This window comes from Alternaria arborescens (genome assembly GCF_004154835.1).
Source record: "Alternaria arborescens strain FERA 675 chromosome Unknown contig_8, whole genome shotgun sequence".
In the NCBI taxonomy this organism is placed as follows: Eukaryota; Fungi; Ascomycota; class Dothideomycetes; order Pleosporales; family Pleosporaceae; genus Alternaria; species Alternaria arborescens.
Genome location: NW_021167863.1, coordinates 275954 through 298918, shown reverse-complemented (window position 1 = coordinate 298918; position 22965 = coordinate 275954). Strand labels below are relative to the sequence as shown.

The window sequence follows — 22965 nt, the reverse complement described above, 5'->3', positions numbered from 1 at the left end:
TCGGTGCGCCATGCCGAAGCTAGTCGGTGATGCTCCTGGTGCTCCAGAAAAATCTGTCCTGTCGCAAGCTGATGCTGCGGTACCCGAAACAAGCTCCATTGGTTGAAGCGTCCCAAAGCGCGCCCTGACGTTTGTCGCATCTATCTCCGCAAAAGCCTTTCGCGTCCAGGCACGTCAGCTGATTCATGCCATTTCGGAACTTCGATTCGAAATTCCCATGTGTGGCACACCTGTGAACGCTTTTTTAACCTTTTACCGCCCACCGGCAACTGCAGAAGGCGTCTGAAACCCGATCTAGATCCTGCAACAGACCAATCGAGCCGCTTGGTCGTGGTCGCGCCTTGTCTTTTGGGGTGCCGCTTCTAGTCTTGCCACCCTGCCGAAAATCATCCATGTGTTTTTGTATCTTGCCGAACACAAACTACGGCAGGCACGTTGGATGTCGCGACGACCGCCAACGTCACAACTACCTAAACCGAACCCGCTGTTCTTCTGCTGCGACCGCGGTGGCTAACCCGTATTACTTTCCCGCCCGGCCCAGAGGAATGGCATAACCAACACGTCCATCCTCGGAGCCTGCGCGGATTGTCCCTTCACTCCCCTTGTGATCAACAATGGCCCGCGGCGCTACTGCCACCTCTTTCAACAGGGACGATCAAGACAGCTCGCAGGCCCAGGATACCAAAGCCAGTAAGCGGCGTTGTGTACAGTCGGCCTGCGTGCCCTGCCGGAAACGCAAGTCCAAAGTGAGTATCATTCCTCTCGCTGCATGGCCCAATGCTACATGAAGCTCGTACGTGCGGCCTGATGCTGGACATTCGCCTCTGCGGACGACTCATTGCCCGCTGAATGCAATTTGCAATTCTTGTTTGGGCCACTCTTCGGGGAACCCTTCCGGCCCCTCGCGAATCGCCCTCTTGCTAACACCTCATTCACAGTGTGACGGCAGTACTCCCGTATGCGCAACTTGCACTGCCGTCTACAAGACTGAGTGCTACTACGATGCTGATAGCGAAAGTCGTCGTACCAAGGCAGCCCCCGCAACTACCAACAACACTGGCACCAAACGCGATGCCTCCCTTGTCGCCGCCTCCAGCTCCGAGAATGCGTCCAACGCCGAGTTCATCATCAATTCCCTGAGACGCCTGCCAGAAGAACACGTCCAGGAATTTCTCAATCATATTCGAAGAGACCCCAACCTCGACCTCGCTTCTTTGGCCGATCAATGGCGCAAAAACGTGTTGCTGACACAGAGTGAGCCTGTCGACATTCAGAGTCTCGAGTCGGACTTGAGTGTGTTGCTTGGGAAGCCAGCTGTGACGTCCACCGGCCAAAGCAGACACTTTGGTCATTCTGCTAGCTTGGGCCTGGTCCCGGAGGATGAGAACTTCTCTGGTGGTCGGTTGCGTACCAATAGTGTGATGCCAGAACGTCAAGGTTCTACGTGGACCAACGTGACGGACGACTTGGCTTTCGTTGAGAAGCTACTTGATCTTTACTTCACCTGGAGCCACCCTTTCTATGTTCTCTTCAGCCGAGAGTGCTTTTACAAAGACTTCAGGGCAGGGCGCGACAAGTACTGCTGCTCCTTACTGGTCAACGCAATTTGCGCATACGCATGTCACCTCACAGACGATCCGGCGGGCCGCACCGATCCCGACAACTTCCGCACAGCTGGCGATCACTTCTTCGCTGAGGCCAGGCGACTGTTATTCGACGATGAAACCCCGAGCCTTACGACGGTTCAGGCCCTCTGTATCATGTCCATGCGCGAGCCGAGTACGGGGAGGGAAAGCAACGGCTTTTCCTACATAGGAAGATGTCTTCGCATGTGTGTTGAGCTTGGTCTACATTTGAACTACGGAGCCAATGCTACCCTTGGCTTAACGCCGAGTGAAGTCGAAGTGAGAAAAGTCACCTTTTGGGGCTGCTTTACTGTGGATACGTAGGTCTTATTCTACCTACTTTGCATTGGCTAGGCTAACCTCACACAGGGTCTGGACAATCGTTACTGGTCGCATATCTCAACTTCCTCGAGCCGCTATAACTCTTGACAAGCCCATCCTGGAAGAGACCTCCAACCTCCCTGAGGCTTTCCCCGCACCTTTACAAGTCGCAGCGGGTGGTGTCGTAACCACCCGCATGTTTCTCCAGGAGTTCACCTCACTCTCGGAGCTCGTCAATGACAACAACCACATGTTTTTTGCGCCAAAGGAGCGGCTTACAAGCAGTAAACTACTCGACTGTTATCACAAATACCAGGCGTGGTACCGAAGACTACCACCTTCTTTAGGTATAGAGGGCACGAAGGAACCCGAGCCCCACATCTTGGTACTACAGTACGTCCAAATAATCCATCAATGCTGGGACAAGAACTGACACTAGATGTAGTATGCTATACTGGACAATTATCGTCCATCTCTTTCGCCCGCTGCTCAAAGTCGACCTCATTCACTCTGACATACGCCCTCGCGACATCTGCATCAACGCAGCTAACAAAGTGTCTGAACTCGTCAGGATCTACCGACAGTTCTATAACTTCCGTCAGGCTCACCTGCTCATACCGCACACACTCCTCACCGTCTGCGTCGTGCATCTACTCTATTCGAAAGATAACAGTATCTCTCGACAAAACCTTATTGAGGGCATGCAAGGTTTGGATGATCTTCACGAATGCCATTACTTTGGGGCGAGGAGCTTCCGGATCATATACACCTTGGCGAAAACGTGGAAATTACCTTTCCCAGAGGAGCTTAGCAATTCTGTCCTGATACCAACAAGTGACCCTAACAAGCCCAAAGGCCAAATCAGTCCTCCGGCTGACCCTCTCTTGGTACCGCCCAATACAACGACGATCACTGGTAACCGGATAGGGCCTGGTCGCCTCCACCCACCTATCGCTCAAAGAAGGGAGAGCTTGTCAATGTTTGCCCCTCAACCCCGGTTACAGCTGGCTACACACCCTGCCAATCCGAGACCAAGTAGTGTGGTATCCAGCCAACACCATCTGTCCCCTGTTGTCGGACATACACCTTTACAGAATAATTACAACACAGGGATCCCCATGTCGACATACCAGTACTCACAGCCCATGTCCTCCGCATCTAGCATGTCTACCACAATGACATCGCCCGCCACAGAACCTGCAGAATCCATGTTTTGGAACCCAATTCCTGGTGTGCCAGGTCCAATCGTACCGCGCCATAACTACCAACAAATAAGTCCTATGGGTCTGGAAAGCGTACTCCACAACACTGATATGAGTGATCGTCTTGGTCGCGATGGTTTTAAAATCAGCGAGGATTGGCGATCGAGTCATATTGATGGCTTCGCTACCGGTGTATATGGCAATCCACACAGCCAGGGAGGCCCTGGGTATGCACATCGAGGAAGCTATGCGCAACAAACGGATAACGTCGGTTACTCACAAGACACGCACGAAGGGCACCATCATCACACACAAGAAGAATATGATCCAACATGGTGGCAGAATACGAATGGAAATCAGGGACCGATGAGCTGACAACTCCACGGTATGAAGCATGGAGATTGGAGTATGGCTTTCTTCGGGCAGCAGCTGGTTCGGTGAGCTCTGCAAAGGGGTGACTCCCGCCTAAAAATGTTTACAGTATAGAAAGTGTATCCAGGCATCGTTCAGTGGAGGTATGGCGCACAGCCGCTGGACTATACGCATGTTACTTTTACATGGAGGGTTTAATTCTGGTGGCTACGAGCTGTTATAGACATGGTCATATTCAACATACAAACAACCACTACCAGACAAATCACAATCTGGCTTCCACGAGGCTATTTTCCACTTTCAACCCCTAACAGGGCACCTGTGTGCGCACTTCAGTATTACTATAGTCTCATCGTGATGCTTCCCCCCGACAGATCGAAAAGCCGGACTGATTACGCAGCTGTAACAGTAGAAGCGGGAGTGACAAGGTGTGTATAAGATTTATCGTGATTACATGTATAGATATGCAGGAAAGATAGGTATAGGTGATGAGAGATGTCGAGGGTATAAACATGTGTAAGAAAGAGAAACAATAAGGAGTCCAGTTGAGTAATACAGTGTGAAGCACGCCAGCGACATGTAATCAACACAACACGCCACCTAAAATAACCGTAGACCACTCAAACACCCTTCTGCTTTCCAGCTTGAACAAGAACACTAGCAGTCCCAGCACGCTCCTCATACAACCGCCTCAGATCTTCAACCGATTGCTTTTTCAGATTCATTTTCTTAGGCTTCAGTGTTCTGCCTCTTGCAGCCCCATCTTCAGCTTCCGCACCACCCTTGTTTTGGTCTTTGGCAAAATTCTCGAAGCTGGGCATGCGCTGCATAAGGCTTGGGCTCGGAGTGCGTAGACGGGGCGGCGCGGCCGGAATGGGAAGGGTGCTTGCCTTTGTGGGCACGCTTATAATAGGAACTTGAGGGGTTACCGGGTAAACAGGTCGAGCGAGTGAGTTGATGCTAGGACTGCGGTTCATTTTTGTTGCAGAGAAGGGGATGCTTGGGCGGCGAAAAGCAGATTCTGTCGCTGGTGCTGAGACTGCGCTTTGCGGAGAGGTCATTTGAGGCGATGCTACACCTTCGCTTGATGCGTATGTGGATGACGGACCTCGCTTTACGGCAGAGTTGCTGTAGTAATTACCTGTAAGCCCAGGAAGCGCCATGCCGCCCATGGGTTGTCTATGAGCTTCATCCTGCGCGACGACGGCCTTGGAGACATTGTCAATCTGCGTCGAAGTCAGGGTTTTCCTTTTAGGAATGTTGAGTCTAGGTGCAACAGTAGCAGTAGTAGAAACGTGGGGAAATGAAGCATCTTCTTGTGCACCAATAGATGCTGACATGGGAAGGACTGGAACTGGATTACTCGTACCAGACTTCTTCTCATCCGACTGTCCATTCCATCGTGGTGGTACCTTGGGGGGCTGACCGATGCGATTGTCGTCATTTCGAGGTGGAGCAAAGCCATCAGTGGTCGCAGCGTAGGTCACAGGTGATTCGGCGACGTTTTCAGGGGCATCTGATATGACAGTAGAGTAGCGAGGAGGCACTGAAAGGGGCGGTGCAGGTTTCCGCTGAACAGAATCGGCAGAGGATTTTGCTGACGGTGCGCGAGACCGTGGTGGTAATGGAGGCGGCAATTCCTCACTCTGTGTCTGTTGTGGCTCGTGATAGGTAGGTAACTTTTCGTTGTCAAGTAGCGTTATACCACTCATCTGATCTTCCAGCGAGCCTTTGCTATCTGCAGAATCTCGCTTCGCATCTGCAGGATCTTCCCAGTCGTTCTCGTCTCCAGGTAGCTTGAGCTCTTGGTAGAAAGCTTGCTCAGTCTGCCCACATGCTTCTCTTAGCCCTTCAGTCCACATGTCAATTGCTTGCGTAAAGATTCTCCTAATTATGGAAGACATCTTAGCGTCTTCTAGCTGATCGGGACCACACAGCAATCCTGGTGCGAAACAAACAGCCAAGTTTTCGGCCGTCATCTTGTTTTCCTCTTCACGTGCGGCTATGGCACTCAAGAGAGGCAGGAGATGCCTACATAGGATCTCGCGGGATATGCCAGGTAACAAAGACCACTCTGAGGTTGGCGAGAATAGATCTGTGAGCTTTTCGAGTTCAAGGATTTCTTGGCTATCCCCATAGAGTCGCTTAAGATCTCGATACGAGTCTGTTGGGAAGATGGGCTGTCGCAGAGATGCGTACCATGCTTTGATCATAGCTGCTGCCATAAAGACCGAGTATGCGTCGGTTGGGACCACCTCAGCTAGTATCTCATCTTGGTGTTCTGCATGTGGATATGGCGGCAGGGGAAGTGTTGCGTCGTTGTCCTTCCAGATGATGTATTTCTGGCCCCTATCATATGCCTCCTTCAACGCGTCGCGCAGCCTCGAGTGTGGGGGTACACGGAAGAGACCCTCGGAAGTGATGTTCTGCTCCATGAGCACGAAGCTTGTTGTTTCTCGCAAGACGCGGGGAAAGCGTGTCTTGCCATTAGTGGCTGTAGGGAAGGGAGTGCGGGCACCGAATGCTCGCTTCCCACTGCCATTGAAGGCAGAAATGTGCTCTGACACTCGGCGGTCGGCAAGATAGGTCGAAGGAGGAATCAAGAGGTTTTGGATCTGGATTTCGTGGGCAAGCTGAGTCAAGTTGGATACTGGAAGGAGTCAGCATTGGTGCGCGCTGGGGGGACATGTAGGTACGTACAATGGTAGATCTTTCTCCTGAACTTGGGGCTGACAATGGTAGAGAAGATCTCGGTCAGTATCCTCACCCAAGCTTTCTCGTGCACAATGTATAGTCTTTGTAGCCTCTTTCGCATGGCCCTGGACAGAACATGGTACGCCTGTAGAAACCAGCCCCAGCCAGGCCGGTGCTTCTTGCTGGTCACGGAGCCATCGCCATCTCCTGCAAAGAAGACGACCTCGTACTCGAACCCCTTGAGTAACTCGTCTTCTTCCGGCAGACGCGCAAGAACATAAGGCAACAGGGAGTCGTAGTCTGCTTCGTGCGAGTCTGGGAGAGCGGCGGCGTTGAGGATGAAGACGGGCCTTCCCTCGTGCGAAGGAAGCGGCGAGCGGTAGAGGACGGAAGCCGCGATTTTGGCCAGGTCAGGGGAGTAGTTGGAACTATGCTGTGGTGGAGGTACTGCTGAGAGCGAGGAGCTGCGCAGCCGACTGGCGATGTGAGCACGCACGCCGCTCATGGCGCCGAACTATGGTGGTGGGGAGCTTCAGTCAGGGTTGCGGTTGACGGGGGACGAGAATCGAGGGCGAATCGAGTATATGAGCACGTGTGCAGAGAATACCTAGGTATTTGGAAGAGTTGGCCAAGGGCCTGAGGCGGTGCGGCTTATGCGGAGATGCACCGCTCGAACTATAAACAATCCTTTGGTACGTCACATTCACGAGCGGCAACAGGGTCTCAACTTTCTTAGCGCAGTCGAGCACGGACGTGGCTGGCTCTGATTTGGCTCTCCTACTCTAGAGTCCCATGTGTTTCAGATGCCGCGTCGCCTCTACGAAGAAGCTAGCTGTCTTCCAGCTGGTACCTTTCATATGCCCTGAAGGTACGCGCGCCAACTTCTGTATAGAGGCAAACAGGATAACGCCGACTGTATACTTTTAGCCTACATTATAATTAGCTACAGCCCGACAAAACAAACTATCTCTATCGTAAGATGCTGCTCAGCAATCCAAGGCCCAAGCATTGCTGGCGTGGGGCCAGATTTGGGATCCGCCCTGCAGAAGACGCGCGGGGGGCTGCACATGTAATATCACGCATTACGGTCAAGACAAGATACCCATGACTGAATAGTACTGGGCATCATTTTTCGCCTGGGCAGCAAACTCTACTTCCAAGTATCGATAATCATTCCATGACATGACACGCGTTTGCTGTGAGGCGCTCCCGCTGATCAAGTCGCACATTGCGCAGTATGGCCCTCCAACGCTACTCATCCGTCTCCGAGCCTGTGCCATCGCCTGCACCCTCAGCAGCCTGTCCATCGAATACTAACTGCACGCCTTCTTCTTGCAACCTCCTTCGTAACATCTGGAAGCGGTGTGTTCTCTCGCCAAACTCTTCTATACTGCTGTTCGCTTCCTCCAGCACCCGTGCTAACCCTTCCTGCTCCAGACCTGGCTGCACCAACCTGTCTATTCCTATGCTTTGGAAATATATTTGGAATTGTTCGAGTTCGGCTAGTAGCTCTTCTCGCACCGCAGGACCGCGGGGGCGCCCTGAGAGTGCTCCAGCTACAGAAGCATCGTAGGATTCTATGCTGTCATCAGGAGGCAGTGGGTCAGATACTGATGTGAACTTGGCCTTGACTTTGGGATCGAGAAGAGCCATGAGCGGTTGGTTATCCGAAAGAATGACATGCCTGCCAAGGTCCGTCTCTGGCATTTGCGCAAGCCAGTATGGGTCCTCCCCAGCTCCTAGCTCTTCTTCGAAAGAGTAGCAGATTTCCACAAGCAAAGTCGTTCCTTCGGTGTTGTTCCACAAGTCCTTCGCCTTGGGTACATAAAGCTGGCATAATAGTTCTTGGTACTCGCCGTTTGGTTCTTTTCCCCATACAGGTTTTGGTATTGGGGAAATGTCCAACTCTTTGCACAGGCGCGCCGCTAGCCATGGGTACTCTTTTACTGCGTTACGCAACGTCGAGCGTGCTTTTTGTGGCTGCTTGACACGATCGTGAGCAAGCGCAACACTGAAGGCGAGGTTTGGCGGAACCTTCCACTCTCGCTGTAGATAGTCTGATTCTACCAGGTCAATCAGGGCTCCCGGTTCTCGCCCCCTTAGGGCTAATTGGTCTACAAGTAACCGAAGACAATAAGGATCGTGTTCAGGGTCCATGGCAAGTAGCATCTTAGCCCACTCGAACGACGTGCGCCATGTCGCGCGAACACCCAGTGTGGCTATGTAGCGCCATACAGCAAGCCAAAATTCGCGGTTTTCCGGACGGCGAAAGTCCATACGGGCTTTGCCGGACGCCAGGTTTGCAGAGAAGGTGGAATGTACAGAGCGTCCAAAAGTGAAAAGGGCACGCTCTAACATGTCGGACGCAGCAGCAGCCTCTCTTTGTTGCTTTGCAATTTCGGATACCTGGAGCAGAGTGGAAATGTGGAAGGCTAAGGACAGATTTAGTATTTTGACTTGAATAAAATACGATGGGACTTACGATTGTGATGCAGGAGTTGGATCATACGCTCAGAGTCCATGCTTGCAACGCAAATCTGGAACTGTCGCTGGACATCCTGATACGTTTTGTTGTGAACAAACCTGTACTCGACTGTGCCATCTGGTCGCTTCTCAACAATCTCCATGCCGAGACCACCAGAGGTAGCCCGTGGCCACTCCTCTTTGCCTTGGATAAAAATGTTTCGTCGAAGTCCCAAAGATGCAAGGTTGCGATTGCCAGGGGCGTTACGCCCTGCGATTGCAGCGGCGATGCCACCTTGCTGACCACGTTGTCGAGGCCGCGCCTCGTCTTCGGCACTTTGCACTGCTGCTCGACCAAAGAGCCTCTTCATCTCGTTGGCGGCATGAAGATGTTGTGTGTCCACACTGAGCACGGAAAAGAGCTGTTTTTTCTCTTCACTAATAGTGTCCTGCTGATCGGACCCAGTCTCCGTCCGACCGTTCATGGCCATATTAAGAGCAAGCAATGCCTCATCGATCTCATCGAGATCTGACTTCTTGGCTGAAGCAGCAGTCTTGTCGGCATCTGTAGCCTTGCCTTTAGCTTTTGCCTTCTTTTTTTTCTTCTTGCTCTTCTTTGAGGGCTTTGATGCAGGCATAGACTCGGCCTCGGCGTGTCCATTAGAATCTCCAACCTTGGGTTTGACGTCCTGGTCTGCGTCTTCTTGTTCCTCCTCATCTTCTTCTTCATCTTCTTCACCACCATCGCCTAGCATCGCGAACAAGCTGGGTTTCGCCGTTGTCTTGGGCGCCACGTCAGGCTCCGACTCGTCCTCGTCTTGGTCATCTTGAGCAAGTTTTTCCTGTATCTGCTTCTCTTCAAGTTCTCGCTGCGCCCGGCGCAACGCTCGCGAAGACATTTTGTTGCCTTGAAAATTATGTGGTTGCGGTAACGTGATGACGTCGTAGTGGTGGTTTGGAATGTTAGCCGCAGGCGCAATCGGCTTTGTACGAACAGGGGATAATTGGCCCCGCTTTAGGCGCTTGGATGTAGCGTTCTCCCGAACTGCACCATGATTTCACTGCTGTAGTCCATCGTGCTGGCCTACCTCACTTCAACGATCCTTCACTCCACCTGCCAGATGCGGGCTGCCTTTCAAGTGCTTCGCTCTGCGCGCCGCCCGTGCCTGCGCAAGCTTGCCCGCAGTCGTGTCGGCGTCTTCGCGCCGAGCAATGGCCTAGGCTTCCGGGCTCATCATCACCATCACTACCGCCAGCGCACCTCCCCCAACGTCCTTACCTCGTCCATGCAGTTACGCGCCCTCACAGGTGCGTTAGTGGCCGCCGCCTTCGCCTCGGGTGCCTTCTATGCTTACAGCGAAAAACCCTCGACAGGACATTCGCATTCACCCGCCGATCAAGCGAGGAACCTGACCAACGCCGCGAGTAGCGAGCCTACACGAAAGGCTCTGGTCGTCGGCCCCGGTGAACTTTATACGGGAACAATCACCGGCACTGGCCCAATCTCAAAAGAGACGGATGACTACGGTAGAAAGGTGCTGGAGATGCTGGACCCCGACCAAGCTACTGCCAAGCTGAGGAAAAACGAGGAGTCGTGGCTTGTAGGAAGGGGACAGGGAGTTGTGCGATACGACGTGGTGCAGATCCCCAGCAACTCTCCGATCGAAGATGACCATGCCGAGAAGATTATCGAGGTACCATCAAATCTGGCAGCTACCGACAATGGCGCTCCCGCCAGCGACTGGATGTTCTGGGGTGTTTTCGACGGACACAGGTAGGCTTGCCCTATATCAAGGTTACGCGTCATTTCAATGCTAATGTCCACAGTGGCTGGGTTACTTCAGCCAAACTCCGTCAAACGCTTATTTCCTATGTCGCACGCGAGCTCAACACGACCTACAAGTCCGCCGTCGAGGACCCTGCACTCCACTTCCCGAGCTCTGATGCTATCGACAAAGCCATCAAGACAGGCTTCATCAAGCTAGACAACGAGATCGTACACGAATCTGTCAAAAAGGTTCGGAAGGCTCAGTCAAAGATCGCTGCTGCCGAGCTGCTTGCCCCCGCCTTGTCCGGTTCTTGTGCACTTTTATCCTTCTACGATAGCCAGTCAAAACTGCTGCGAGTTGCCTGCACGGGTGACTCGCGCGCTATCCTAGGTCGACGAGGCCCAAATGGCAAGTGGACAGTGACACCTCTGTCTGAAGACCAAACTGGCGGCACCACAAGCGAGGCAGAGCGATTACGCCGAGAACACCCAGGTGAGCCCAATGTGGTACGTAACGGTCGCATCCTAGGTGGGCTGGAGCCATCTCGTGCTTTTGGCGACGCCTCCTACAAGTGGTCGCTCGAGACGAATGCAGAGCTCAAGAAGTCCTACTTTTCACGGTCACCGTCAACGCTACTCAAAACTCCCCCATATGTCACTGCTGAGCCTGTTATTACCACAACCAAAGTAGAGCCTGAAAAGGGCGACTTTGTGGTCATGGCTACTGACGGTTTGTGGGAAATGCTTACCAACGAAGAGGTCGTTGGCTTAGTTGGGCAATGGCTCGATGCTCAGGGCAACCCGAGCAGTCAAGGTTCACAGGCTCAGTCCTGGCTCAAAAGTTGGTGGTCAACACAAAAGCAACTGCCTGTCGAGCAAAAGCCAGGTGAGAAAGGGGAGGGGCAGCGTGCACCAATCCGCCAGCAGCAGTGGGGTACCAAGACCAGCCTGAACGAGCGTTTCGTAGTCGAAGACAAGAATGCAGCAACTCATCTTGTTCGAAACGCACTTGGCGGAAAGGACCAGGATCAGCTGAGTGCACTGCTCACTCTTCCAAGTCCCTTTTCTCGACGATACAGAGATGATTTGACAGTTGAAGTCATCTTCTTTGGAGAGGGTACAGGCACTGGCAACGTTACCCGGAATCAGGAAGCGAGCGCCGCAGAAGCTGAGGCCAAGGCAAAGCTATAAAGCGACATCTCGTTTCTAAATCTGGAGATATATGTAGTGATATCCTTGAGCGAGCTGACATGCGGCTCACGGCGTTTGTGGGCTCCTTCGAGTATGGCGTTTGGTAAGAGCATGACGCGCCCAGCGAATCTCTTTTTGAGTTACACCGTAGCATAGCATCGCTTTCGATTCCTGAACTGTAGTGAACCAGGTTCTCGACCTGTCTAATTCACCTCTCTGGGTGCACATGATTATTTCTCTGTTGCGTTTGGCTCTTTCTACACGCGCAGATGATACTATCTCTGTGTGCATTCGAATCTTCGTGCGTATGATTATACACTCGCGTGAATCTGATTCTATCACGACGTGCTCGTGTGTCCATTACTCCTTTCTGGTTAGATTCCGCAGCCTCCGCATGATGTCATGGTTGCGACTAGAAGCATCATGAACCGCCCACCATACTGCAAAACTTGGTTAAAGCTCTGGTAATTTAGTACTCCACAACCATTTTACACTTGTCGTACTTTGCTGTCCGAATTTCCAACTTCTTCATTTATCTGAATAAACATAATGGCCGAATCACTAGCAGCATTCCGTGACCGCAGGTCGAAGGATCTCCGCCAGCTTGCAGAAGAACATCTGCAACACGAGTAAGCAGCTTCATACTGCCGCCTAGGACATCAATGTCTAACCGAGAACAGCCTCAACCAACAAGATCGCGACATACTTCAGAAAGCGGGCGGCAAGGTTTCGACGCACACTGGTTTCGCATCAGCAGTCGGGCTAGGTCTAGGACTCTATACGGCATTCCGACTACGAGCTATGCGCCTTGCATACTTCAAAGCTTTCCGAGCCATGGAGAAGCCAGTAGAAGTGCGCTTCGCAGATGGTCGTACTGAGCCTATCCCAGACATCACAGCGAAAATATCTGGGCCTTCGCGCTGGGGCGATGCTGCGACCTACTTCCTGTTTTCTGTTGGCGGCCTCTTCCTTGGTGGTGAACTGGGTCTGTTGACGGGTACAGCCAGCGCAGCGAGAACGGTTACCAAGGACCCGGCGAGTAGGGAGAGGATTGAGAAGGCGTTTAAGAATTACCGAATTGATGTGCTACAGAGAGAGATTGAGCAGCTGAAGGGCAAGAGTAAATTCGAGGAGTTCTTTAGTAGTGGGCCGTCTAGTGCGTAGATTGTCAAGTCTACGGCCTGAGCTGTAGTATCTGGGAAGCTGCATTTCACGTACGTGTATATATAGTTTTATTCAGGCGGCATACTTGCCTATCTTTATCTCTGACAAGCCCTTAGCAGCATACAACTGACATATGACTACAGCAACCACTAACTTAAGTTTTCTCACTATCCAAGTAAACCAAACCATTCAGAACCATGGATGTATACCTTGTATGCATGCGCATCAATATCGATGCTGCTACGTTTTTGACGTGTATGCCATTCTTGTAGCCATCGCAGCCTCGTCGTTCCAGACTCGCGCACATGACGTGTCGCGCTAAAATGGTGGCGCGGCTGTTGCAGATCGTTGGATGAGAGACAAGACCCGCGTGGCTCGCAACCTTAAAACAGAGCTTTACGTCATAGCAGATTGCCTAACTAGGGAGTCCCGGGTGGTCCGTTCGGGGGGGCTTGGAAAACAATCGTCGTCTGGAATTTCTCAACAGCAGCAGCTTCTTTGCAGCAAGTATCGTTTCTTTGACTGCGTATCTCTCTGTGTCCTCTCACTCTCGACGCCGTTTGTGCCCATTGTACGACGTTGTACCCAGCGTACTCATTTACCCCGTACTCGGATCGAACGGCACTGCATAGCAACCAGACCCGCTGGAACTTCCACTGCATACACCTGGACGTCTGTACAGCTCTCGCTATCACTCGAGAAGGATTGACATACCCGATATCTGTTCCCACCTGTGAGCCTATAATCTGGTCGCGAATTTAAACAACAACCACCCCTGTGGCGATCATGAAGGGGGCGATACTTTCCGTGGTGTGGCTTGCGGGCCTCACTGTAGCCCAGAGTAGCTCGGCCTCGGTGACCCCATCAGTCATCACCTTATCTGGATCGCAGCGGAGTCTGACGGGCGATGATGCGGCTCCCAACCCAACCGTTCCTTCGGATTTCGAGGGCAGCACATTTGCGACCATAACCTCGCCTGCGTCTTCTGGACCGTCTGGTAGCATTTTCTCGGCCAATGGCACGGCCTCACTTACAAGCACTCAAGACCCCGTTACAAACATCGGAGGAGGGAACAGGACATTGACACCGACTGGCACTGGGACAGCTCCGGCGCTGCCATCAAACACACAGCCGTGTAATAACTATCTGGAGTTTTGCAGCCGCAAGTACTCCAATATCACCGAAGTAGCTGCGCACAATTCGCCCTACACGCGACAGAATAACATTGCGCGCAATCAAGAGTATGGCGTGACACAACAACTGAACGACGGTATCCGCATGCTGCAGGGCTCAGCCCACTACGTCAATGGCACGCTCTACTATTGCCATTCGTCTTGCGACCTGCTCAACGCTGGTACTGTGGAAGACTACCTCCGTGAAGTCACCGCATGGGTAGAAGCACACCCCTTCGACGTCATCACGATTCTTTTCGGCAACTCCAACTGGGACGAAACAACCGACGATGGCAAGCCACTCGTCACATCCTCCAACTTCGCTGATCCGATCGAGAAGTCTGGCCTGATCGAATACGTCTACCAGCCACCAAAGACCGCCATGGAACTCGATGACTGGCCAACGCTTGGCGAACTTATCCTTCACAATAACCGTGTCATTACATTCATCGACTACAACTTCGATACTAATGCGGTTCCATACATGCTATGGGAGTTTTACAATATGTGGGAAACACCCTTCTCTCCCACCGACCCCGATTTCCCATGTACGCTTGGCAGGCCCGAAGGGATGGCTGAGGAGAAGATGAGAGATATCATGTACATGGCAAACCACAACTTGAATGCCGAGATTTCATTTGCTGGATTGAACCTTCTGGTGCCTAATGTAGCCCAGATCAACCAGACCAACGGTCTGGAAGGAGAGGGCAGCCTGGGTGCTATGACCAACACTTGCACTAGTGCGTATTCCCACACTTCCAGCTCAGTTTCTCCTCTTGCAACTTGCTAACACGTCTCTCGCAGCTAACTGGGACCGCCCACCGAATTTCCTCCTCGTCGACTTCTATAACCAAGGGCCTATCAACGGTTCCGTCTTCGAAGTTGCTGCCCGTGCAAACAACGTTACGTATGACCGTGAGTGCTGCGGTACTACATCTGTCGCCAATGTGTTACTGCGACCTAGTGCTACTTACTTTGGCTTCGTGGTTGCGATTGCTGCCGCATTGGTCCTATGACCTCCTTCGACGGTTGAAGTCGTCTAATTGGGTAATTGATCGCTAATTGGAAGCATGGGTTCCGAGGTACATAAGCATGGGTCAGGCGTTTACCGGTCGAGATAGTTTGTGTTCTTCTTGTATCATGATAGCGATTGTAAGCAATTTTGTGTAGGCCCAGCATGTATTCAACTTTCACGTCGTTTTCATACCCATCACCTTTGTCTACCTTTCTTGTATCATCGCAGTATGGACCCTAGAGAGTAGTGGCCAACTCGGTTACTCACTGCTGAATAGAGATAAAGACAGTAGAGATGGAGCTTCCGTGGGCGAATTTGAGATGAGTGGGTGACGATGAGTGTCCGCAACATGTCGCACTAGTGTACGCTGTTCATTGCGTTTGTTGTTGACTCGCCTTGATTTTTCTACAACCACATCCCTAATACCTCGTTACTCTTTTGCACTACCAAGCTACCTGAACGGAATCGCGCAATGTCTGCTTCCGCGACAGGATTGGCGGATCAATATCGGATCTTGGATGTTAGCCCCGACGCCGCCCATGATACCACTGAGGATGCTTTCCATAGGCTGTCAAGAGAAAACCATCCTGACAAAGCTACCCACGATAAAAACAAACCCGAGCATCAGAAACAGGACATACTCAGAATACATGCGTCTGATAAAGCGCTTGTCAATGCGATGATTCTGCGGGTCCACGTCAACAAATTCCACCAGGGCAGAAAAAGATAGGTAAACCTTGACGACGATATTACAAGGAGCATCAGAATAATGAGCCATGGCCGCCAGCACGGTTCGACCAACGTCTATAAAAAAAAGCTCTAAATCTGGATTTACCATGGGACAGCTTTGTTTGTACCTTTCCACCATAAGAGAGACATAGGATGCGTTCATGGCAATATCATTATGTCAAGCACCAACTGAAAGATGGAATATGGATGAGATCGGCATCACCATTGCGGAACCCCATGCTCAGGACAACTATCGTTGGATAGACTTTGTGCAATGGCTATCCGCGGATGAGAAGTTTGCTGACAAGAGTTACTCTAGAGCGATAGTCTATACCGTCCGTGACACTTTCTATGTCACTTTTGGTGTACACCTAGGGAAGCTCAATAATTTCCGCAATTATTCCGTGTTCATGTTACTAGTCAGCTCGTTGCGCCGGGTTAATCTTTTGCTCCACAATGATCATACTTTATGACGCCGCAGATGATCATGGTTTATGACAACATACATTATATCTAGAGTTGAATCATTCCGTCTTGTGGCACTATGAAGACGCAGAACAGACGAGCTACTAACAGATTCTGTGGTTTCGAAAAAGAAAAAAGGGAATAGGAGATGATTGCCTTGAGTATCAGAAATCACCGCACTGAATGCTGCTCAATCTCGTCGAGACCGAGAGAGTATTGCTTCCTTCGCCACCACCAGACTCGAGTACGTGTTTCGAGTGAGAGGCATTAGGCACTGCAGAATTTTGTTCTATCAGAAAATAGGTACATGTCTCTTTCAACTACGAACAACGCAGCGATGCGTGACTTACATGTGCTACAGGAAAGTCAATATATTTACGGTCTATTGAAGTCCGCAATACAGACAAGCTTGGTGTAGATTTCGAAGATTTGAAGTGGCTTAGGTTGCGATTGCGTTGTCGCAGGACCGACAAGTTGCATTCATCGATGTGGCATTCGTATCTTCCTTTCACATTTCAACAGAAGGGTTCAAAGCGCATAATATTGAGAACATTAGCTAGATAGACATCCTCACAAAAAGGAACACAATCTTACGATATTGGTCGTGACAATGGTGTACTAGCAATGATTGTATTTGGCTACGAAGTTGCCATACGTAAGATGTGAATGAACCATCTATGCTAGGTCGGGTCCCAAATGTAAACAATCCCGTGGTATCTCCCTGTTACGCCATATGCGATATAAAAACCAGTTCTTTCAGCGTAGACACGTCGAACAACGCGCCGAGGTACAAGCTTGTCAACTGCTGCTCATCGAACTTGATGAGCTCGGTGTACGAGTCCGTACAGGTTCGATGGCCAAGCTATCACTCCGCGGCGCTAATCCCTCGGGCCAACTACGCCTTTCTCTGTGTTCAACAGAGGGCAGTCTCTCATCTTCCTTATTTAAACTTAACCTCTTCTTGACTTTACTCCATGTCCTCAGTTTCTCGCCTGTGGAATCCCGTCGCTTCTCCCCAGCCTCCGATTCTTTCCTCGTCTTTTCGTCGCGCACAGGGTCGGAGAGATTCCGGGATGCAGGTAGTAAGTTGAGGTAGATAGGATACAATGCACCACCAGCATAGGCTGCCGTGATGACGCAGAAAGCGTATTGTGCATTGTTGATCTTGAGTGCGGCGTACATAATTGGAGGGATGACGGCTCCTCCGCCAATAGCTGCCGTCAGAAGTACGGAAGCATCTTTCGTATGCTTGCCCATACCTCGTATCCCCTGTGCAAAAATCTGAGGGAATAGCGGGCCTTCGAAGAACATGACGATGACAATGACTGCTGCACTAGCACTGCCCGAAGCATGCATGGCCGCAGCAGCGGAGGCAATCGCGCCCAGAAAGAAGACTAAGAGACTGAAGCGCGGTTTCACCCAAATGTCGATGAAAGCTGCCAGGAATCGAGAGACTGCAAACGCTGTGTGTCCATAGGCTTGCTGTGATACGTAATCCACTGAAGGCGAGACGCGATTGACGTACTCCTTGTACGAGGTGGAAGTGGACTCTTGACCGCCGACATAGCAGAACTGTGACAAGACCGCCATACCCAGACCAATCCAGAGAATTTTTACTGGCTTGGATCCAATATTGATGGTCGCCTCGCGGGCAAAGGGTACAGTACGTTGACTGGCAAGTTCCAGTTCTTCGTCGTTAGCTTCGGGAAGCGGTACGTAGAAGTAGACAATCGCAAGGACGATGTTGAAAAAGGATATGCCGAGGTATGTCCACTGCACGTCGATCAGGCTCGCAGCGTTGGCAGGGAAGAGTACTTTCTTCGCCAAAAGTGGGGAGACGATTGTGCCAACAGCCTGAACAGCTTGTGATAGATTGAGTCGCACTTCAGCATACTCAGGTGGCCCGCAGAGGGCTATGAATGGGTTTGCGCCGAGTTCCAAGGTTGACAGCCCTGCACCAGTGATGAAATTTGAGATAAGGAACGCTGGAAAAGAGTTGAGTACGGCGGAAGGCCAGAAGACGAGTGTTCCACAAGCATAGACCGAGAGACCGACCATGTAGCATGCTTTGAAACCCCAAGTCTTGAAGACGATCCGTCCGAAAGTTAAAGGTCCCACAATATAGCCAACATAGTAGGCGCTATGTTGACCGACCGTCTCCCATTCGCTTGTGCGGGCTACTTCTTGAAAGCGGGAATTAAGAACGTCCAAGAAGCCATAGGCGAAACCCCAAATGAAGAACAGTATAGTCACCATTATCACAGGGTATACGCTCTCGCGGTTGCTCCGTAAGGTAATATTCTTTTTCTGTCCAGTGTTGACGAAGTCGAAGAAAGTTGGTTGGCGCTGAGTGCGAGCGGTCGTTGCGTATGTAACATTGGTGTTCGATGGCCTCAGTTGAGGTAGCTCAGTCATGTCAGGCGTAGTCAAAAAATCCATCATGCCCATAGGCTCGTCACCGCCGCTTCTGCGAGCAAGAGGAGGTTTGCTGAGCGGAGAGGCGGGAGGTGTCAGCGGATCTGACCGCCGTCGAGAGTCAAGAATGTCGGGGTGAAGTACGGCCTCATCGCTTGTATGCGTCGTGTTGTCGCGCATGGTATGATCGATAACCCAACTAGGGAGGAATCTTCTGACGAGCGGCTTCAGAGCAGGAACACATCCACACATGATGCCCAGGTTGATCTCCACAGTGCTCCACATGAAGGATAAAGATGAAAACCAGGCAAAATCGCTAGTGTTTCTCTGTTCGTTGCCAGTTTCAGAAGACTGACGTTGAGCGGCTTCGAGTGTGTCGCGTTGAGCGTTTTGCAGGTATGCAATACGGATAACATCGACGACTGCGACAAAGATACCGAAACCGAACGTGATGACCAGTATTATCTTCTGCTTTTTCGGCAACCGCATACTAGTGAGTATGGGCATGGGTAGAAATAGAATGGCTATGTCGGTGATGATGTTGAGCGGTGCCGAGGAAAGATATATCGTGACTATGTTAGTGCAGTGAGCTGTATCGGGAACTGGAGAATCCCAAGCAGCACCAATAGGGCGACATTGAAGTAGGTTTAGAATAGTCAAAGCCAATCCACCAACATTGACAACGACAAGAGTCGTGATGGTGGCCCAACGAAAAACTTTATGCGTCCTGGACAGCGTGAGGTAGAAGAGGAGAATTGAGGTTTTGGTGGCCATCAAAGCTGGGTTCTATGGGGTCTTAGTGGGGGCGACTTGTGTATAGAGCATGATATACGTACATAGAGGACCGAGAAGACGAATGACGACTGCTTCATGGGCTCCCGCCATTGTGGGGGTATGTTCTCCTGCTTTCGTCCCAAACCTTTCGTTGTGCCATAGCATATAGAGAAGGATGCGCCAAATGCGAGAACCCATGCAAGGATCATTGTGTAGTCGTCCCATCCTGGTTTTCTGACGACGAGAAATCTGGAAATTAGACGGAAGCCAACGAAGACGGAGCATATCGCAAGCGTGGCAGCCGAAACTCCCAGCACCACGGGCCCTCTCGTAGGAAAATCGCCATTTCTGAAGTCATAATCCGCCATTTCGTGCGCCGCGCTATGATATGTATGCCGATGCCATAGAGGGAAGCGACCAGTGGGTACGGAAAAGTGTTCTATCGCTATCGCGGTCGCGGTCGTCTCGGGATCTGATGTTCAGGCCACGGCATTATCTGGCGCCAGCCTCGTCGAGTCTCAGTGTACAGGCGACGTGTATAGTCTGGAAAGGAAGCGAGAGACGATGTGCAGATGGGTGGTCGCGAAGGAGACGGCTGCGTTGAGTCGAACAGTGCGCAAGACCACGCGGGTTGATGCGGTGAAGGGACTACCGACCCCAGGAAAGGCGGGCAGTTGAGCTGCGGCGCGCGATGTGGAGTGTGCATCGCTAAATGCGCGACTTGTAAACGTATTAGACGGCCTTGGGCCGGCGTTTGAATCCTTGCATCGTCATTGGGAGGAGCATCTGTCCACTTTGTGGGGAGAGAAACGCCATTTCGTCACAGCGCCTATCCCGGTCGAACCTCACCGAAATGCCGGCTCTGTCGCTGCTGACTGGGCGGCGCCGTTTAGCCTTGGCGATCGCCCCATGGCCTGACTGATGTTTGTACGCTCAAGTCCTGAAATCTCGCTGGTCTTTCTTGTATGAAAAGTAGTGGATGTTGCGGCATGAGTGTGTTTGGGCGCAATAGGTGGAACATGCAACAGCGGCCACCGTCATGTCGAACGAAGCTGTTTCACACAAGCTTGCGACTAGAGCATCATTCTAACAAAGTTAAGGAAACGCCAGTATGCACGTTGACTCGAGGAACCAGCCGTGACCTGCTTCCCCGGACGCCTTGTACGTACACAGTAAACCCTGTCAGGAGAAGGTGCGCAGCCTTCGAGCGATCACTGCACCTAACAACTTCATTCCACATTGCGGGGAAGTCCCTTCCACAGATCAGGACCTCAGCCGGCCTCTAATCGGCCTGGAACCGGCGAGCGCTGAACCGTTCGTACGGATATGGGGAAGTCATGTGTACAGACCCACATAGACGCAGTAGAGCCTCATCATTGGGCTTCGGTCACCCTCGCTTGGCCTTGTCAATGGGTTTCGAAAAGCGAAGATAATAAGCCGAAGACTGTTGCACTTCACCTTCGCCAGACTGTCCAACTAGGTACGCGTGTAGCCAGCGGCACAACACGAGGTGGCACCGGTCTTCGCCCCGTGTCGTTGCATTGAAAGCGACCCTCCAGTAGCCGAAGGAGCTAAACCAGAATACAGGCTATTGAACGATGATCAACGTCTAAAATAGTAGATCATGTTCGCGTAAGGCACGATCAACGGCATGCGCAGTTTTTTTCTTCGAGGTATCCTTTGGACCAGCCACCCCTCACTCACGCCACGGAGCCGTCAATGTCGTTTCAATGTAGATCGCTAGAGTTATGCGACCAAGAGTAAACAGTAAATGTAAACAACGATACTTCGATGGTTGTCACTTCTCTCGTGCCTGTTGCCTATTGCCTCGGTACACGGGTACCCTGGAATCTACCACACGTGACCTGATCACCTGGATAAGCCAAGTTTTTCAAGCGTAGAGGCGTAGAGGCAGCCATGTCTAGCTTATAGGCACGAAGTGTCCTTGCATATCAAGTTCACCACGTTCTTCGATCGATTGACATTTCCTAGGTATTAATGAGGCTAGTAAGCGGAGTGGACGACCTGGTCTTTGATCATACCAAGGTATTCATGAGTACACAACTATGGCTATTCCCATCTACGGCATGTGTTGTCACACTCAAGCAGTAATCATGTTGCAAAACTCCTACAACAAAGGAAAGTGAATAACTCGGATTAGGTGATTGTAGCAGTCTGAACACGGTAAGCGCGCTTCGGTGCACCGTCGGCCCGCGCTGTCTTAGCGCAGAATTCTTACTTTTCTTCCTCGCGAACTTTTGATGTGAGCATTCCACACCAAACAATACCCTTCGCTCTCAGCAAAACCACGCGCATGTTGTCACAACACGTAGCCTTATGTCGGCTACCATGCATCGCGTCGCTTTTCCGTCTATGGGGAAGGAGTATAGATTAGAACATGGCTCTTTCGAAGACTCGGTGATTCGCTACTCTCCACGATCACGAGTTCAATTTGTAGCCTAGAAGAAGCCAAAGGATCTGCCAAGATCATCCCACTCGTGTTGCAGTGTCTGAGCGAAAGCCACGACGACTTTGCGTCTTTTGTTGGGAGACATACCCGTTCCACATCAACCGGTGTGTGACGCGAATCAGTGCGAATGCGTGTTTGATTGATGATTGATAATTGATGTTGTACATATGTGTCCTGAAGCAAAGGACGTACTCACGCGATTCTCTCACAATTCTTTCTTCTCTGTAGGTTTCTGGTTCGCACTAAATGCCATGGCCTCCTGCTTCTCGCGTTGCTTCTCTGCAGCCACAGGGGTCGGTTTGTTCATGACAAGTACCCAGAGCGCCGCTACTGCCTCTGCTGCCAGTGCTATCATACTGGCACATGCAACACCCCAAATGTTTATGCTCACGCTTCCAAGTGGTGCGCGCGGGAAACTCAGTATCCACTCAACATAGTATGGCACCCAACCAGCGGGAATCCAGAACATGGGCGACTTGGAGAACCAGAACTGGAGGACGAAGCGAAGGCCTTGGGTGCCGAGCCAGCGGAGGGTCGAGACGGCGGATGTAAAGGTGGACTGATGTGAGCGCAAGGAGCCATCTAGACAAAAAGTCGTTAGCGATTATAGCTTGCAAAGATATCCAAAGCATCTGTCAGAAGAGATACACACCCAGCTTTTGGAACTCAGCCATAGCCTTGTTGTGTTGCCTGTCCAGTTTCGCCCATTTTGAGAAATTGTCCTGAGGCGACGTGTTGCCCAGCTCGCGCTTCAAACGAACAATGTCTGCCTTGAGAACCTGGCATCTCTGCGCAGATCCAGAGGTAGGCGTCGGTAGCTTGTTGTAGAGGATCCATAACTGCAATGTGTCAATCCGACGTCCTTGCGCATCTGCAACTTGATGCGGGGCTTACCAGTTCATTAACCGTGGTTGCGCCCACCGTGTTGATGATGTGGAGCAGCAGCTGCAGGGTGAAGACTACCAGTAGAAGGGACGGCATGTTCGGGGACGTTGGACCAGTGTCGCGATGCAGCGTGTTCTCATTGCATCGTGTTTTCAGACGGGGTGGAAGCGTCCTTGGGCTATGTCATAAGGCAATTTGGCAGCTGCAGCAAGCTAAGGCGGGGGCCGTGCGCGAAGGCTT

General features: G+C 51.5%; 8 protein-coding genes across 8 annotated transcripts; 4 read left to right on the top strand and 4 right to left on the bottom strand.

The window, feature by feature from the left end:
- Positions 1 to 614: 614 nt before the first annotated feature.
- Positions 615 to 3523, top strand: AA0111_g4298 (hypothetical protein; the record flags this gene model as incomplete). Its single annotated transcript, XM_028650284.1, has 4 exons — positions 615 to 746; positions 939 to 1945; positions 1995 to 2339; positions 2392 to 3523. 4 exons carry the CDS (start codon positions 615 to 617, stop codon positions 3521 to 3523), a joined length of 2616 nt encoding a protein of 871 aa, XP_028508183.1.
- A 617-nt stretch (positions 3524 to 4140) lies between these two features.
- On the bottom strand, positions 4141 to 6719 carry AA0111_g4297 (hypothetical protein; the record flags this gene model as incomplete). Its single annotated transcript, XM_028650283.1, has 2 exons — positions 4141 to 6170; positions 6221 to 6719. The coding sequence occupies 2 exons, from the start codon at positions 6717 to 6719 to the stop codon at positions 4141 to 4143; spliced, it is 2529 nt and encodes an 842-aa protein (XP_028507845.1).
- Positions 6720 to 7465: 746 nt separating this feature from the next.
- Positions 7466 to 9576, bottom strand: AA0111_g4296 (hypothetical protein; the record flags this gene model as incomplete). Its single annotated transcript, XM_028650282.1, has 2 exons — positions 7466 to 8646; positions 8697 to 9576. The coding sequence occupies 2 exons, from the start codon at positions 9574 to 9576 to the stop codon at positions 7466 to 7468; spliced, it is 2061 nt and encodes a 686-aa protein (XP_028507859.1).
- A 387-nt stretch (positions 9577 to 9963) lies between these two features.
- AA0111_g4295 ([Pyruvate dehydrogenase [acetyl-transferring]]-phosphatase 1) lies at positions 9964 to 11636 on the top strand (the record flags this gene model as incomplete). The annotated part of the gene is made up of 2 exons (XM_028650281.1): positions 9964 to 10451; positions 10505 to 11636. The coding sequence occupies 2 exons, from the start codon at positions 9964 to 9966 to the stop codon at positions 11634 to 11636; spliced, it is 1620 nt and encodes a 539-aa protein (XP_028507860.1).
- A 549-nt stretch (positions 11637 to 12185) lies between these two features.
- On the top strand, positions 12186 to 12800 carry AA0111_g4294 (hypothetical protein; the record flags this gene model as incomplete). Its single annotated transcript, XM_028650280.1, has 2 exons — positions 12186 to 12265; positions 12317 to 12800. 2 exons carry the CDS (start codon positions 12186 to 12188, stop codon positions 12798 to 12800), a joined length of 564 nt encoding a protein of 187 aa, XP_028507846.1.
- Positions 12801 to 13586: 786 nt separating this feature from the next.
- On the top strand, positions 13587 to 14988 carry AA0111_g4293 (putative secreted protein; the record flags this gene model as incomplete). The annotated part of the gene is made up of 2 exons (XM_028650279.1): positions 13587 to 14712; positions 14777 to 14988. The coding sequence occupies 2 exons, from the start codon at positions 13587 to 13589 to the stop codon at positions 14986 to 14988; spliced, it is 1338 nt and encodes a 445-aa protein (XP_028507835.1).
- A 1991-nt stretch (positions 14989 to 16979) lies between these two features.
- On the bottom strand, positions 16980 to 19579 carry AA0111_g4292 (hypothetical protein; the record flags this gene model as incomplete). The annotated part of the gene is made up of 2 exons (XM_028650278.1): positions 16980 to 19382; positions 19433 to 19579. The coding sequence occupies 2 exons, from the start codon at positions 19577 to 19579 to the stop codon at positions 16980 to 16982; spliced, it is 2550 nt and encodes an 849-aa protein (XP_028507844.1).
- A 2466-nt stretch (positions 19580 to 22045) lies between these two features.
- Positions 22046 to 22821, bottom strand: AA0111_g4291 (hypothetical protein; the record flags this gene model as incomplete). The annotated part of the gene is made up of 3 exons (XM_028650277.1): positions 22046 to 22422; positions 22493 to 22679; positions 22735 to 22821. 3 exons carry the CDS (start codon positions 22819 to 22821, stop codon positions 22046 to 22048), a joined length of 651 nt encoding a protein of 216 aa, XP_028507857.1.
- Between the last annotated feature and the right edge of the window lie 144 nt (positions 22822 to 22965).